This window comes from Macaca fascicularis, chromosome 2 (assembly GCF_037993035.2).
Source record: "Macaca fascicularis isolate 582-1 chromosome 2, T2T-MFA8v1.1".
Classification (NCBI taxonomy): Eukaryota; Metazoa; Chordata; class Mammalia; order Primates; family Cercopithecidae; genus Macaca; species Macaca fascicularis.
The window spans coordinates 122,138,608-122,153,575 of NC_088376.1; the positions used below are offsets into that span (position 1 = coordinate 122,138,608).

The 14,968-nt window shown below is 38.0% G+C and overlaps 1 protein-coding gene across 5 annotated transcripts in view; it reads right to left on the minus strand.

Moving 5' to 3' along the window:
* The window catches only part of CFAP20DC (CFAP20 domain containing), a 304,088-nt gene that overhangs the window by 283,607 nt on the left and 5,513 nt on the right, over positions 1-14,968 (minus strand). For 4 of the 5 annotated variants that reach the window (XM_065540859.2, XM_065540858.2, XM_045385967.3 and 1 more), the window contains exon 4: positions 10,100-10,172. The exons of the other annotated variant lie outside the window; for it this stretch is intronic. In XM_065540859.2, the coding sequence (XP_065396931.1) occupies positions 10,100-10,172 (73 nt within the window). The remainder of the gene's footprint in view (positions 1-10,099; positions 10,173-14,968) is intronic. 5 annotated transcript variants of the gene reach the window in all.

Here is a 14,968-nt window from a genome sequence, read left to right on the forward strand (position 1 = left end):
CTTCTCCCTTCATTCATTAGTCTACCCATCCTTCTGCCCGTATGTCCGTATTTCAGAGCCTATTATGTGTCATGCCTTGTGTTGGGTGCTGGGATATCAAGCTGAATAGAACAGCCTCCATGTCTTCATGAAACTTGAAGTCCACTCAAAAAGACAGATAATTAAATAACCATATAATAATTATAAACTGTTACAGTTGTAATGAAGGAAAAGAAAGGGGTGCTAGAAAAGGCAGAAGAGATGAACCTCATTTAGTTGGGGGAAAATCATAAAAGGGCTTTCTGAAGAAGGGACACTTAAGCTGAGATGAGGAGGCTGAAGAGGAGGAGTTAGTCAGGCAAAGAGATGGGAACAGAAACCACTGTGCACGGGACTTCACCTGGTACGTGAGGAAGGAAAGAAGCAGGCTGGCAGCCAAACTGTGAGCTTCCAGCAGAGTGAGTGCTATGAGATGAGAAGGGAGAGGTGAGACCAGAACACCCAGGAGTATTGTGAGTTGGGAGTTTATCCTCAGTTCAATGGGAACTTCAGCTGGTTTTTAGAAAGACCACTCTACTTCAGTCTGGAGACTAGAATGAAAGAGGACAAGAGAAGAAGCTGGAAGTTCACTGGGAAGCTCTAAGAATACAGCAGACAAATGTGATGGTGGTTTGGGACTAGGAGGACAGTAGCAAGTGTGGGGAGAAGTATACAAATTCGAGGTATATCAAATCCCCCATGCCTAACACAATGCCTGAAAATAAGAGGAATTCAATTACCTATCGACTGAATGAACGAGTAATTCCTCAAGCAGAACTGTTGCTGGTTCTCAAGCCCCAACTATCCCATATGCATACTCATCCAGCAGGCATGGGAGACATAGAGAGATGCTGAGGAAATGATGACTAAATTTGTAAACCAGCTGGCAAGACTTCACTTATGAAGACTTCTTGATGTATAAACGTATCTTTATGAAACAAAATGCCTCTCCCATTCTGACAATGAAAAATTTTAGAAGCCAGATACCTTTCTGTTATGTGACTTTCCAAGCTTGTTAGAGAAATGTATTATTTAAAATAGCCTAGAGCTACGCTGCCAGAAACACAGTAAAACACTGAGGGTGCTGAAAGAAAGCCCTTTCATTTAAGGGGGGGAAAAACAGTGCAGCAATGCACAGAAAGACAATCCATACTTGTTATTCCACTTTCCTTCTTGTAAAAACATGATCGCTGTCATTACTTCCTAAAACAGCACTATATTTTGATTGTCTATAAGCAACAAATTCAAATACAGAGTTAGTATATTTTCTCACAATCTGATAAATCCCCAAGGTCAGGAGAGAGAATGTCTTCCCCATGTTATTTAATAATTTTGATCTTTAATCCATAAGACATTTAGTTTGTTAAAACTATAAAACTGAAACCATTTGGAAAATCGAAATGTTTTTCCATGCAGATATGAAAACAAGGGAATCTATTTCTATAGTCAACTGAATTTAAAAACTAGTCATCATCCCCAACACCCCTCGAAATGTTTTCCTTTCCTTAAATAGGTCAAGAGCATCAGTAATAGGGTAACAAAGACGTCATCAGGTTTACTTAGATATCAACTGCTCTCTGGCTAGGACTAAGTTAAACCTAAGATACTCATTGATTTCTCAACAATTAAAGCTTCAAGTTTTTTTTTTTTTAAATTAGTTAAGACAGTATATTGCCTTGGCTAAAGTAATAAGCTCTAGAGTTTGGGGCACAAACGAAGCTTGATTTTGCATAGAAAAAGAGGGCTCATTGGCAAAAGATTCTGTTCTAAGGTTCAGCCAAGTGTCTTGTACAACTTTGATCAAAAGGCCAACTACCAGCACCCTCACTACTGCTTCTGATAGGGAGATAAGAAGAATAAGTGCGCCTATATGGGATTCTATGGGTTGTTAAGGAGCTTAAAAATAAAACATAATTTACCTTCTTCCATTTGGCAGGAACCACTTTTGCCTACACTGAAAATAAAGCTTTGTGTGATCCCCTCTACCTTTAGCATGCCTTTGGAGTCTTGAAAATGCTTTTTCTGTAGAACCAGAAAGCGATATGTGAGTGCATCAAACAATGCTTTGTTCCTGTTACTCTAAGAGCTATTTTAAAGAAACCTAGTGACCATGGCAGATGATGAAAGAAGATCTCAGTAAAAAGTCTACTGAGATTTAAGGTTGAATAAAACAAAGGCATAAATTGTTCCATCTATCTTTTATCACCCGAGAAGATTGTATATTGATAGCTAAAATTCATATGTTAACAACATATAAACAAATCATTAATATCCAAATTCATATAAACTAAATGAATAACCTCAAATTTATGTTACTCTCACTTTATTAACAAAGTTCTTCTTTCTTCTTAGTTTGCACCAAACTTACTTAGTAAAAGTAGTATAAAATCATCTTTTATGAGGTGGCTGGCAATATGGCTGAATAGGAACAGCTCCGGTCTACAGCTCCCAGCGAGATCAACCCAGAAGGCAGGTAACTTCTACATTTCCAACTGAGGTACCCGGCTCATCTCATTGAGACTGGTTGTACAAAGGGTGTAGTCCACGGAGGGTGAGCCAAAGCAGGGTAGGGTGTCGCCTCACCCGGGAAGCACAAGGGTTTGGGGAACTCCTTCCCCTAGCCAAGGGAAGCTGTGAGGGACTGTGCCATGAGAAATGAAGCATTCCAGCCCAGATTTTTTACACTTTTCTCATGGTCTTTGCAACCTGCAGACCAGATTTCCTTGGGTGCCTACACCACCAGGGCCCTAGGTTTCAGGCACAAAACTGGGCAGCCATTTGGGCAAACACCGAGATAGCTGCAGAGTTTTTTTCATACCCCAGTGGCACCTGGAACGCCAGTGAGACACAACCATTCACTCCCCGGGAAAGGGGACTGAAGCCAGGGAGCCAAGTGGTCTGGCTCAGCGGATCCCACCCCCATAGAGCCCAGCAAGCTAAGATCCACTGGCTCGAAATTCTCGCTGCCAGCACAGCAGTCTAAAGTCAATCTGGGACACTCGAGCTTGGTGGGAGAAGGGGTGTCCACCATTAGTGAGGCTTGAGTAGGTGGTTTCCCCTCACAGTGAAAACAAAGCCACCTGGAAATTCGAACTGGGCAGAGACCACTGCCGCTGGGCAAAGCTTCTGAAGCCGGACTGCCTCTCTAGATTCCTCCTCTCCAGGCAGGGCATCTCCAAAAGAAAGGCAGCAGCCCCAGTCAGGCACTTACAGATAAAACTCCCATCCTCCTGGGATGGAGCACCTGGGGGAAGGGACGGCTGTGGGCACAGCTTCAGCAGACTTAAACGTTCCTACCTGCTGGCTCTGATGAGAGCAGTGGCTCTCCCAGCACTGCGCTCGAGCTCTGCTAAGGGACAGACTGCCTCCTCAAGTGGGTCCCTGACCCCTGTACCTCCTGACTAGGAGACACCTCCCAGCAGGGGTCAACAGATGCTCATACAGGAGAGCTCCAGCTGGCATCTGGCAAGTGCCCCTCTGGGATGAAGCTCCCAGAGGAAGGAACAGGCAGCAATCTTTGCTGTTCTGCAGCCTCCACTGGTGATACCCAGGCAAACAGGGTCTGAAGTGGACCACCAGCAAACTCCAGCAGACATGCAGCAGAGGGGTCTGACTGTTAGAATAAAAACTAACAAACAGAAAGGAATAGCATCAACATCAACAAAAAGGATGTCCACACAAAAACCCCATCTGAAGGTCACCAACAAGCGCAAAAGGCTGAAAATTCCAAAAACCAGAATGCCTCTTCTCCTCCAAAGGATCACAACTCCTTGCCAGCAAGGGAATAAAACTGGATGGAGAAAGAGTTTGATGAATTGACAGAAGTAGGCTTGAGAAGGTGGGTAATAACAAATTCCTTCGAGCTAAAGGAGCATGTTTCTAACCCAATGCAAGGAAGCTAAGAACCTTGAAAAAAGGTTAGAGGAATTGCTATCTAGAATAACCCATTTAGAGAAGAACATAAATGACCTGACGGAACTGAAAAACACAGCACAAGAACTTCGTGAACTGTATACAACTATTAAGAGCCAAATCGTTCAAGCAAAAGAAAGGATATCAGAGATTGAAGATCAACTTAAGGAAATAAAGTATGAAGACAAGATTAGAGAAAAAAGAATGAAAACGAATGAAAAGAGCCTCCAAAAACATGAGACTATGTGAAAAGCCCAAACCTATGTTTGATTGGTGTACCTGAAAGTGATGGGGAGAATGGAATCAAGTTGGAAAACACTCTTCAGGATATTATCCAGGAGAACTTCCCCAACCTAGCAAGACAGGCCAACATTCAAATTCAGGAAATACAGAGAACGCCACAAAGATACTCCTCCAGAAGAGCAATCCCAAGACACATAATTGTCAGATTCTCCAAGGCTGAAATGAAGGAAAAAATGTTAAGGGCAGCCAGAGAGAAAGGTTAGATTACCCACAAAGGGAAGCCCATCAGACTAACAATGGATCTCTCTGCAGAAACTCTACAAGCCAGAAGAGAATGGGGGCCAATATTTAACATTCTTAAGACTTTTCAACCCAGAATTTCATATCCAGTCAAACTAAGCTTCATAAGCAAAGGGGAAATAAAATTCTCTACAGACAAGCAAATGCTGAGAGATGTTGCCACCACAAGGCCTGCCTTACAAGAGCTCCTTGAGGAAACATTAAATATGGAAAGGAAAAACTGGAACCAGCCACTGCAAAAACGTACCAAATTATAAAGATCATTGACACTATGAAGAAATTGCATCACCTAACGAGCAAAATAACCAGCTAGCATTATAATGACAGGATCAAATTCACACATAACAATATTAACCTTAACTGTAAACAAGCTAAATGCCCCCAATTAAGACACAGACTGGCAAATTGGATAAAGAGTCAAGAACCATCAGTGTGCTGTATTCAGCAGACCCATCTAACATGTAAAGACACACATAGGCTCAAAATAAAGGGATGGAGGAATATTTACCAAGCAAATGGAAAGAAAAAAAAGCAGGGGTTGCAATCCTAGTCTCTGATAAAACAGACTTTAAACCATCAAAGATCAAAAAAGACAAAGAAGGACATTACATAATGGTGAAGGGATCAACGCAACAAGAAGAGCTAACTATCCTAAATATATATGCACCTAATACAGGAGCACCCAGATTCATAAAGCAAGTTCTTAGAGACCAACAAAGAGACTTAGACTCCACACAATAATAGTGGGAGACTTTAACACCCTACTGTCAATATTAGACAGATCAATGAGACAGAAAATTAACAAGGATATTTAGGACTTGAACTCAACTCTGGTCCAAGCAGACCTAATAGACATCTACAGAACTCTCCACTCCAAATCAACAGAATATACATTCTTCTCAGCACCACATTGCACTTATTCTAAAATTGACCACATAATAGGAAGTAAAACATTCCTCAGCAAATGCAAAAGAATGGAAATCATAACACAGTCTCTCAGACCACAGTGCAATCAAATTAGAATTCAGGATTAAGAAACTCACTCAAAACCACACAACTACATGGAAACTGAACAACCTGCTCTTGAATGACTACTGGATAAATAACAAAATCAAGACAGAAATAAATAAGCTCTTTGAAACCAATGAGAACAAAGACACAACACACCAGAATCTCTGAAACACAGCTAAAGCAGTGTTTAGAATTAAATTTACAGCACTCAATGCCCACATCAGAAAGTGGGAAAGATCTAAAATTGACACCCTAAGATCACAATTAAAAGAACTAGAGAAGTGTGAGCGAACAAATTCAAAAGCTAGCAGAAGGCAAGAAATAACTAAGATCAGAGCAGAACTGAAGGAGATAGAGAGATGAAGAACCCTTCAAAATATCAATGACTCCAGGAGCTGGTTTTTTGAAAAGATTAACAAAATAGACAGATCACTAGTCAGACTAATAAAGAAGAAAAGACAGAAGAATCAAACAAACACAATAAAAAATGATAAAGGGGATTTTACCACTGATCCCACAGAAATACAAACTACCATCAGAGAATACTATAAACACCTCTATGCAAAAAAAACACAAAAAACAAAAAACTAGAAAATCTAGAAGAAATGAATAAATTCCTGGACACATACAACCTTCCAAGACTAAACCAGGAAGAAGTTGAATCCCTGAGTAGACTAATAACAAGTCCTGAAATTGAGGAAGTAATTAATACCCTACCAACCAAAGAAAGCCCAGGACCAGAGAGATTCACAGTCAAATTCTACCAGAGGTATAAAGAGGAGCTGGTATGAGTTCTTCTGAAACTATTCCAAACAATAGAAAAAAAGGGACTCCTCCCTAACTCATTTTATGAGGCCAGCATCAGCCTGATACCAAAATCTGACAGAGACAAAACAAAAAAAGAAAATTTCAGGCCAATATCCCTGATGAACATTGATGCAAAAAGCTTATCCACCGCAATCAAGTCGGCTTCATCCCTGGGATGCAAGGCTGGTTCAACAGAGGCAAATCAATCAACACAATCCATCACATAAATAGAACCAATGACAAACACCTCATGATCTCAACAGATGCAGAAAAGGCCTTCGATACAATTCAACACCCCTTCATGCTAAAAGCTCTCAATAAACTAGGTATTGGTGGAATGTATCTCAAAATAATAAGAGCTATTTATGACAAACCCATAGCCAATATAATACCGAATGGCCAAAAACTGGAATCATTCCCTTTGAAAACTGGCACAAGACAAGGATGCCCTCTCATCACTCTTACTCAACACAGTATTGGTAGTTCTGGCCACAGAAACCAGGCAAGAGAAAGAAATAAAGGGTATTCAAATACGGAGAGAGGAAGTAAAATTGTCTCTGCTTGCAGATGACATGATTGCATATTTAGAAAACCCTATCATCTCAGTCCAAAAACTTAAGCTGATAACCAACTTCAGCAAAGTCTCAGGATACAAAATCAATGTGCAAAAATCATAAGCACTCCTATACACCAGTAACAGACAAACAGAGAGCCAAATCATGAGTGAACTCCCATTCATAACAGCTACAAAGAGAACAAAATACCTCGGAATACAACTTACAAGGGATGTGAAGGACCTCTTCAAGGAGAACTACAAACCATTGCTCAAGGAAATAAGAGAGGACACAAACAAATGGAAAAAATTCCATTCTCATGGATAGGAAGAATCAATATTGTGAAAATGGCCATACTGCCCAAGGTAATTTATAGATTCAATGTCATCCCCATCAAGCTACCAATGACTTTCTTCACAGAATTGGAAAAAACTACTTTAAATTTCATGTGGAACCAAAAAAAAGCCCATATAGCCAAGACAATCCTAAGCAAAAAGAATAAAGCTGGCGGCATCATGCTATCTAACTTCTAACTATACCACAAGGCTACAGTAACCAAAACAGCATGGTGCTGGTACCAAAACAGCATGGTGCTGGTACCAAAACAGATATATAGACCAATGGAACAGAACAGAGGTCTCAGAAATAATGCTACACATCCACAACCAGCTGATCTTTGACAAACCTGACAAAAACAAGCAATGGGGAAAGGATTCCTTATTTAATAAATGGTGCTGGGAAAACTGGATAGCCACATGCAGAATACTGAAACTGGACCCCTTCCTTACACCTTATACAAAAATTAACTCAAGATGGATTAAAGACTTAAACGTAAAACCTAAAACCATACAAACCCTAGAAGAAAACCTAGGCAATACCATTCAGGACATAGGCATGGGTAAAGACTTCATGACTAAAACACCAAAAGCAATGGCAACAAAAGCCGAAATTGACAAATGGGATCTAATTAAACTAAAAAGCTTCTGCACGGCAAAACAAATTATCATCAGAGTGAACAGGCAACCTACAGAATGGGAGAAAATTTTCGCAATCTATCCATCTGACAAAGGGCTAATATCCAGAATCTACCAGGAACTTAAACCAATTTACAATAAAAAAAAAACCAACTCCATCAAAAACTGGGCAAAGGATATGAACAGATACTTCTCAAAAGAAGACATTTATGTGGCCAACAAATATGTGAAAAAAAGCTCATCATCACTGGTCATGAGAAAAATGCAAATCAAAACCACAATGAGATATCATCTCACACCAGTTAGAATGGCAATCATTAAAAAGTCAGGAAACAGATGCTGGAGAGGATGTGGAGAAATAGGAACGCTTTTACCCTGTTGGTGAGAGTCTAAATAAAACCACTGGGAAGATAATGTGGCGATTCCTCAAGAATCTAGAACCAGAAATACCATTTGACCCAGCAATTCCATTACTGGGTATATACCCAAAGGATTATAAATCATTCCACCATAAAGATACATGCACACATATGTTTATTGCGGGACTGTTCACAATAGCAAAGACTTGGAACCAATCCAAATGCCATCAATGATAGACTGGATAAAGAAAATGTAGCACATATACACCATGGAATACTATGCAGCTGTAAAAGAGGATGAGTTCATGTCCTTTGCAGGAACATGGATGAAGCTGGAAACCATCACTCTCAGCAAACTAACATAGGAACAGAAACCAAACACCACATGTTCTCACTCGTAAGTGAGAGGTGAAGAATGAGAAAACATGGACACAGGGAGGGGAACATCACACACCAGGGCCAATCAGGGGTTGGGGGGCTAGGGGAGGGATAGCATTAGGAGAAATGCTAATAATAATGTAGATGATGGATTGATGGGTGCAGCAAACCACCATGGCACCTGTATACCTATGTAACAAACCTGCACATTCTGCACATATATACCAGAACTTAAAGTATAATAATAATAAGAAGAAGAATCCTGTTCCAAGCAAAAAGAAGAATGTGAAGAAATATAAGTGTGGAAAACATGACGTGTGAAAATAGATCAGCTTGGTCAATGGATTGACATTGTGTAACATCCAAAAGAGTGATGCAGAACTACCTAGACCAGAATGGAAAGATGTCTTACATAGCTACAGGCATACCTTGTTTTACTGAGTTTTGCTTTATTGCACTTTGCAGATATTATGTTTGTTACAAGTTGAAGGTTTGTAGCAACCCTGTGTCAAGCAATCTATCAGTGCCATTTTTACAACAGCACGTGGTCACTTTGTGTCTGTAGATCACATTTTTTTAATTCCTGCAATATTTCAAACTGTTTCAGTGTTATTTATTTGTTAGGGTGACCTATGATAGTGATCTTTCATGTTGTAATTGTTTTGGGGTGCCATTAACACATCCCATATAAGATGGTGAACTTGATTAATAAATATTGTGTGTTTGATTGCTTTGCTGAAAAAAAAATCATCTTTTACTTAGTAAAAGCTGTATAGAATCATCTTCCTTAATAAGAAAAATCATTTATTCTGGCATGGAAAATAAAAACCTAAGCTCAGACCTTGGACAGCTATTAATTACAAAGAAAAATGAGAAAATAGCATACCTTAAACATAACGGTTTATTTAAAATATATAAATTTATTAATAAAATCTTAAATAATACTCAATTCTATGCAAGTGTACCAAATGTTATTTTCATTCTCAATAACATCTCACACAATAGATAGCTCAACTGAGTAAAGGTTGTATATTTTCATTTTTGCTAAACAATCTCCATTTAAAACAAATATATTGCTAGCTGTCTATATGTAAACAGGAAGGACTAATACTTCTAGACAAAGTAAATATTATTAAAATAAGATATTTCAATCAATTTTAGACCAACCACAGTTTTGAATAGCAGACAGTATAAAACATAACATCACCCTTCATTCACCCTTCATTCAAATATATAATCCAAAAATCTCAAACTTTTGGATTATATATTTCTTCAAGTTATAGGTCATTTATTGTCAAAATAATAATCCTTTGATATTTTCTTAAACAGATGAAATTTGCTTTCTTTTCCTAGGGAAATGCCAGACTATAATGATATCTAAGAAATATGATTAAATTAGTTTAATTACTTGATGCTGACTTGATATAAGTCACTGCTCTTTAATGCAAAAACTGCCACTTGCAATTAATGATTGTTGGTACTGCTTCAATTGATCAAATGTCTAACACACATAAAACATTCAAAGAAGTTCTGTGTATCTTACAGCAATTCAGTGGAGAAGTCTTGTCCCAGGGGTACGTAAATCTGAAGTACAAGAAACCTCTGGATCAATCCAACTAGAATGAGAGGGGAAAATACACATTCAAATGTTCAAAGCATTTATATGTGCATATAAACAAATACAATCACACACCATCAACAAGCTGAAGCTTTTAGCATTTCAGTAATACACAGAACTGCAATAGCACTACCTATGAGTTACAACCTCATTACGAAAGTAAAAAAATTGATGAAAATAAAATCAAACTCACAACAAATGTTGTCTTTTAAAGTCCCATCTGTGGCCTTGGTGAAATCTTTATTAAAATTTTAAAAATAATAAGTTTTTATTTATTATTTTTATTAGGTTGGAAGAGAATGTACACACAGAACTGCATTCAACAGAGACATATAAAATTGAACTATAAATTCCCTTCAAGGCAGCCATAAAAGCATGTCGCAATTATTTTTATTCACTGGCAGTTTTAACTGTACTAAACAACTTAATAAAAAACAATAGATCAAGAAAAACAATTCTAATTATGACAACTACAACTGAAGGTTTGATGAGCCATAGCTAATTCATATGGTTTTAAATGTGTCCACAATGAGATGAATAGAGGAACATATTTTCATTTATACCTTTTGTTAATTAACATATATTTAATTAATTTAATGTTCACTGAGAACTGCTAGCTTTTATTCCCTATTACTAGCTTCATCTGGATTAAAAATGTTTGCAGAGAAACCAGTCCCTATAGTACTTTTGACAGCTGAATTCTACAACTGCTTTAAAAAAATCAACTGATTTTATGTTACCTCTCCAGACCTGTTCACTTAATGCCTTTCCTCTTAGGTTTTGAACTTTTGCTTGATCTCTCAATTATGGTGCTCTTAACAGATATTTTTAGTATGACATTTCCTAAAACATGCAACTTACAAATATATTTTCCTGCTGTGGGACTTTGGGTAGAAAATGGAGATGTCTTAATTTATCTGTGAACCTCTCCTACAAAGCCAATAGTACAGACCAACACATGGATTAAAAACAAAAAAAGGCAACTGGTCTAAAACTCATGCTATGTTATGTTATTCCAACATAGTAGGCTTAACAAATTAAGGGATTTTAAAGTAACAACACATTTTTGGATAGTCTATATAAAGAACTTCTGGTTTATGATTTCCATTTTGCAACCTTCCTGAACAACTTACACAGTTCCTACGTTTTATCCCAAATTTACTTTCTAAACAATAGATATATTTGATAAAATATGCATAACATTTTCATCAAACATACAGGGATAACTTTTACTTTAAAGTACTAAGCTTCTGCTTAGTATGTTCCAGAGGGCCCTCGGTAGTGTAAGAAATGTAGCAGAAATAACAGATCACAGGCTTTGACCCTAGAAAATTCTCTAGAAATCTGATTTTACCATATTTATGTGAAAAGCCAGTGAGGCCACCAGAGCTCTGGTCTACAAAAGCAAAGTGAGATACCAAAATGAGGCCAACTTAAATAAACCATCCTCAATCAATCTCTCTTGCATCTTGCATTGATTGGCTCCACAGTATTTTTCCGTTGCACTGTAACGGAAAAATGGCCTCTGTAAATAGAGCTGAGAGAACAGCAGGATAAGTGAAATCAGTCTTTAAAAGAGGTCCCTAATTTATGTCACAAATCTCACTGAATCAGCACTGTTCTCTTCAAACACAAAGAGTTACACATATAGGGCATTTTTATATGAGCATTTTTAGATATAAAAGAGTTCTACACTCAAAAAAAGAAAGCTTTGTAATTCAACTTTCTCACATATAGAAGCCCTAGTTTCCAAAAGGCTTCACTTCTAAGATTAAAAGAAATATGACGATACCATATGGTGATGATCTGACAAAAAAAAAGTACTTTAATAACATTTGACACAGACTGATCCTGTGTGTCAGATGCTAAATAAATTCTATAGTAACATTTATTTTCCAGTGGCTTAGTATATTTAAACTGACTATTCATGTCTACATTATATTTAAAATCACTCTAAGTATTGTTGAATGTGGAAATTATTAGTCAAAAATGTCCATCAAGAACATAAAATTCATAAAAATTTAGTTTCTTCCTGAAATATGCAGCTTTTTACAGTTTTATAATCTGTTGTGTGTCAGAAACAAACTACCTATTTTTTTTTCCCACTTCAACAAACAAAACAGGAATCAGTTATCCGTTCGTTATGGCTTATTCCATATCCCTTGAGCAAATTAGAAAACCTGTGTGGGCCCTTTTACTTTTCATCTGTAAAACTGGGTTAATAGTTCAGATTTACAACTCATAGGATTATTTATATGGATTAAATTAGGTCTATCATACAACAAAGATTACTGAGCACCTACTACATACAAGACTCAATGCTGAAGTTTTTGCAGTAGATGAGACATACATGGTCTCTGCCCTTTTGGAATTTATATTCTAGCTCCATGAAGAATGTCAGGGTGCTATGAAAGCATATAACCCTGGTTCCTTGCAGGGGAAGAGGATGATTAGTGAAGATTTTCTTGAAGGACAAGCATTGAAACTCAGCTGGGATGAATACACAGGAATTGACTGGGCAAGCAAGATGGGTGTAGGAGAGAGGAACAACTGTTGCTGGCAGAGGGAGTACTCCATCCTATTATGGAAAAGGATGGAGTAGGTTGGATAAAATTAAAAAGGGCTTAATGGGCTGGTAGGAGAGACAGAAGAGGAAATGCAGCGGGAGATGGGTCTGGCAAAGTAGAGAGGAACTCAATTATGTGGGGTCTTAAAGACCATGTGAAGAATATAAGTCATCCTAAAATCAACGGTAAACCATTCGTACATTCATTCATTTATTCAACAAAGATTTACTGAATGTCTATTCTTGGGGAAAAATGCTCTAGGTAGAGGGTACAGTCTGTGCATGGGTGCCAAGGTGATAGTGCACTGGACTATGTTTCAAAACAGCAATGGGACCTGTATGGTTGCAACAGCATAAACAAGAAAAGGAGTAATAGGAAATAGGTCAGAATTAAGAAGGGCACCAGATATTGCAGAGTCCTACAGGTTTTTGGGTTTTAATCTGAGAGAAATAGGACATTTTTAGTGGAGGAGTAACATTACTTGTATGTTTCTTACAATTTAAAAGTATCACTCTGGCTGCTAATTTGACACCAGACTGTAATAGAGAGGCCAGGTCAGAAACAGGGAGACCAATTAGGTTACTACAATAATCCAAGCATGAGATAATGGTGGCTTTGACCAGTAGCACTGGAGGTACCAAGTGATCAGACTCTCAACCTATTTTAAACATAGTGCCAACAAGACCTTCCAGATAGTCTGAATGAAGAGAAAGAAATATCAAAGCTGATTTAAAAGGTTTTTTTCTAAGCAACTGAAAAGATAAGTTGCTAACAGAAGAAATGGGGCAGCCTGCAGGAGGAGGAATTTTGAGGAGTAAAGACCAGAAGTTAGGCTTTGGACGTATTATATTTCAGCTGTCCAAGTGTAGAAATGTCAAGTAAGTAAGATGATATTCAAGAAGACTAGAGTTTAGGAGAGAAGTCTGAGCTGTAAATGTAAGCTAGAGTAAGACAGAGATGGCATTTAAGTCCATGAGCTGGAAGTTGATAACCAAGGGAGTAAGGGTAGATACAGTGCCAAGGACTGAGTCCAGGGATGCTGCAACATTAATTCAAGTGGGGGAAAGAGGAAGAACCACAAAAGGAGGCTAAGAAAGAAGAACAGTGAAATGGGAAGAAAACTAGGAGTACGGACATCTTGGGTCTGAGTGAGGAAAGTATAAGAAGGAGGTGTCAACTTTCTCAAAGGCTGCTAATATGTGAAGTAAGATGAGGGCTGCGAACTGTCCACTGGATTCAGGAAAATAGAGGCAGGTCAAAACCATTGAGGGGTTTTAAACAGAGGAAGTCATGACAAGATAAAAATGATACTAAAGTGGGGGCCCGAGGAGGCCTGGGGAAACCTCATAAAGGTGACCTCATCCTCCAGAGCACCTGAAATGCAGAACAATGCCAGGCTTCAGGGATGCTACTCCCCCGAGACACATCATTTGATTTAGATGCCACAGGCAGAGAAAACAATGGTTTCAAACACGAGCCTCCAACAGAAGGCTCTGAAGAAGACCTCCAAATGACATATGTTTATGTGTGACAGAGCTGCTTCTCATATGGGCAACTCTATATAATGTGCTCCAGAGGGAAGAGCAGCAGGGATTTATTTATTTAGCTGGTGAAGGGTTTACTCAAGCCTCATTATCAAGGCCAGCTGGTTACAATGAAAAATTATGACCCAAATTGTCATAGCTTCATAGTACAGCAAATTTAACACACTTATTGAATGCCAACCATGGACCAGGCACTAAGTTAAGGGTACAAAGAAGATGATTCAGGAAGATCCCTGCCCTAGAGAAGTGCACAGTCTGATAAGTAATATTACAATTTCCTTTACTTTATGTGTTTGAGATCCTCAAATACAAGTTAAATCAGAAATCTTATTTTTTAAAATGAAAAGTTAAACATACTTAATTTCATTACTAAACTTTCTTTCTAAGTAGTACCTAATACAGTCGGAAACACAAATAGGGTACCTAATGTCAAGTTTGCATAAATAAAGTGGATGTTTACTCTTAAAATAGGAATACATAATGGTAATTAAATTTAGAAATGTTAATTAAAAGCCAATTATCTATTCAAGGCATGTCATTTAATTTAAATTTAACCATACAAACTTCACATAGAAGGTCGTTTTACACAAGTAAAAATAGCTATAAATTTCTTTTATCAAAAATTCCAAATAATTAACCTTAAAGGCATTAGTGCAGGGCAGACTATATAAACTGCTTCATTC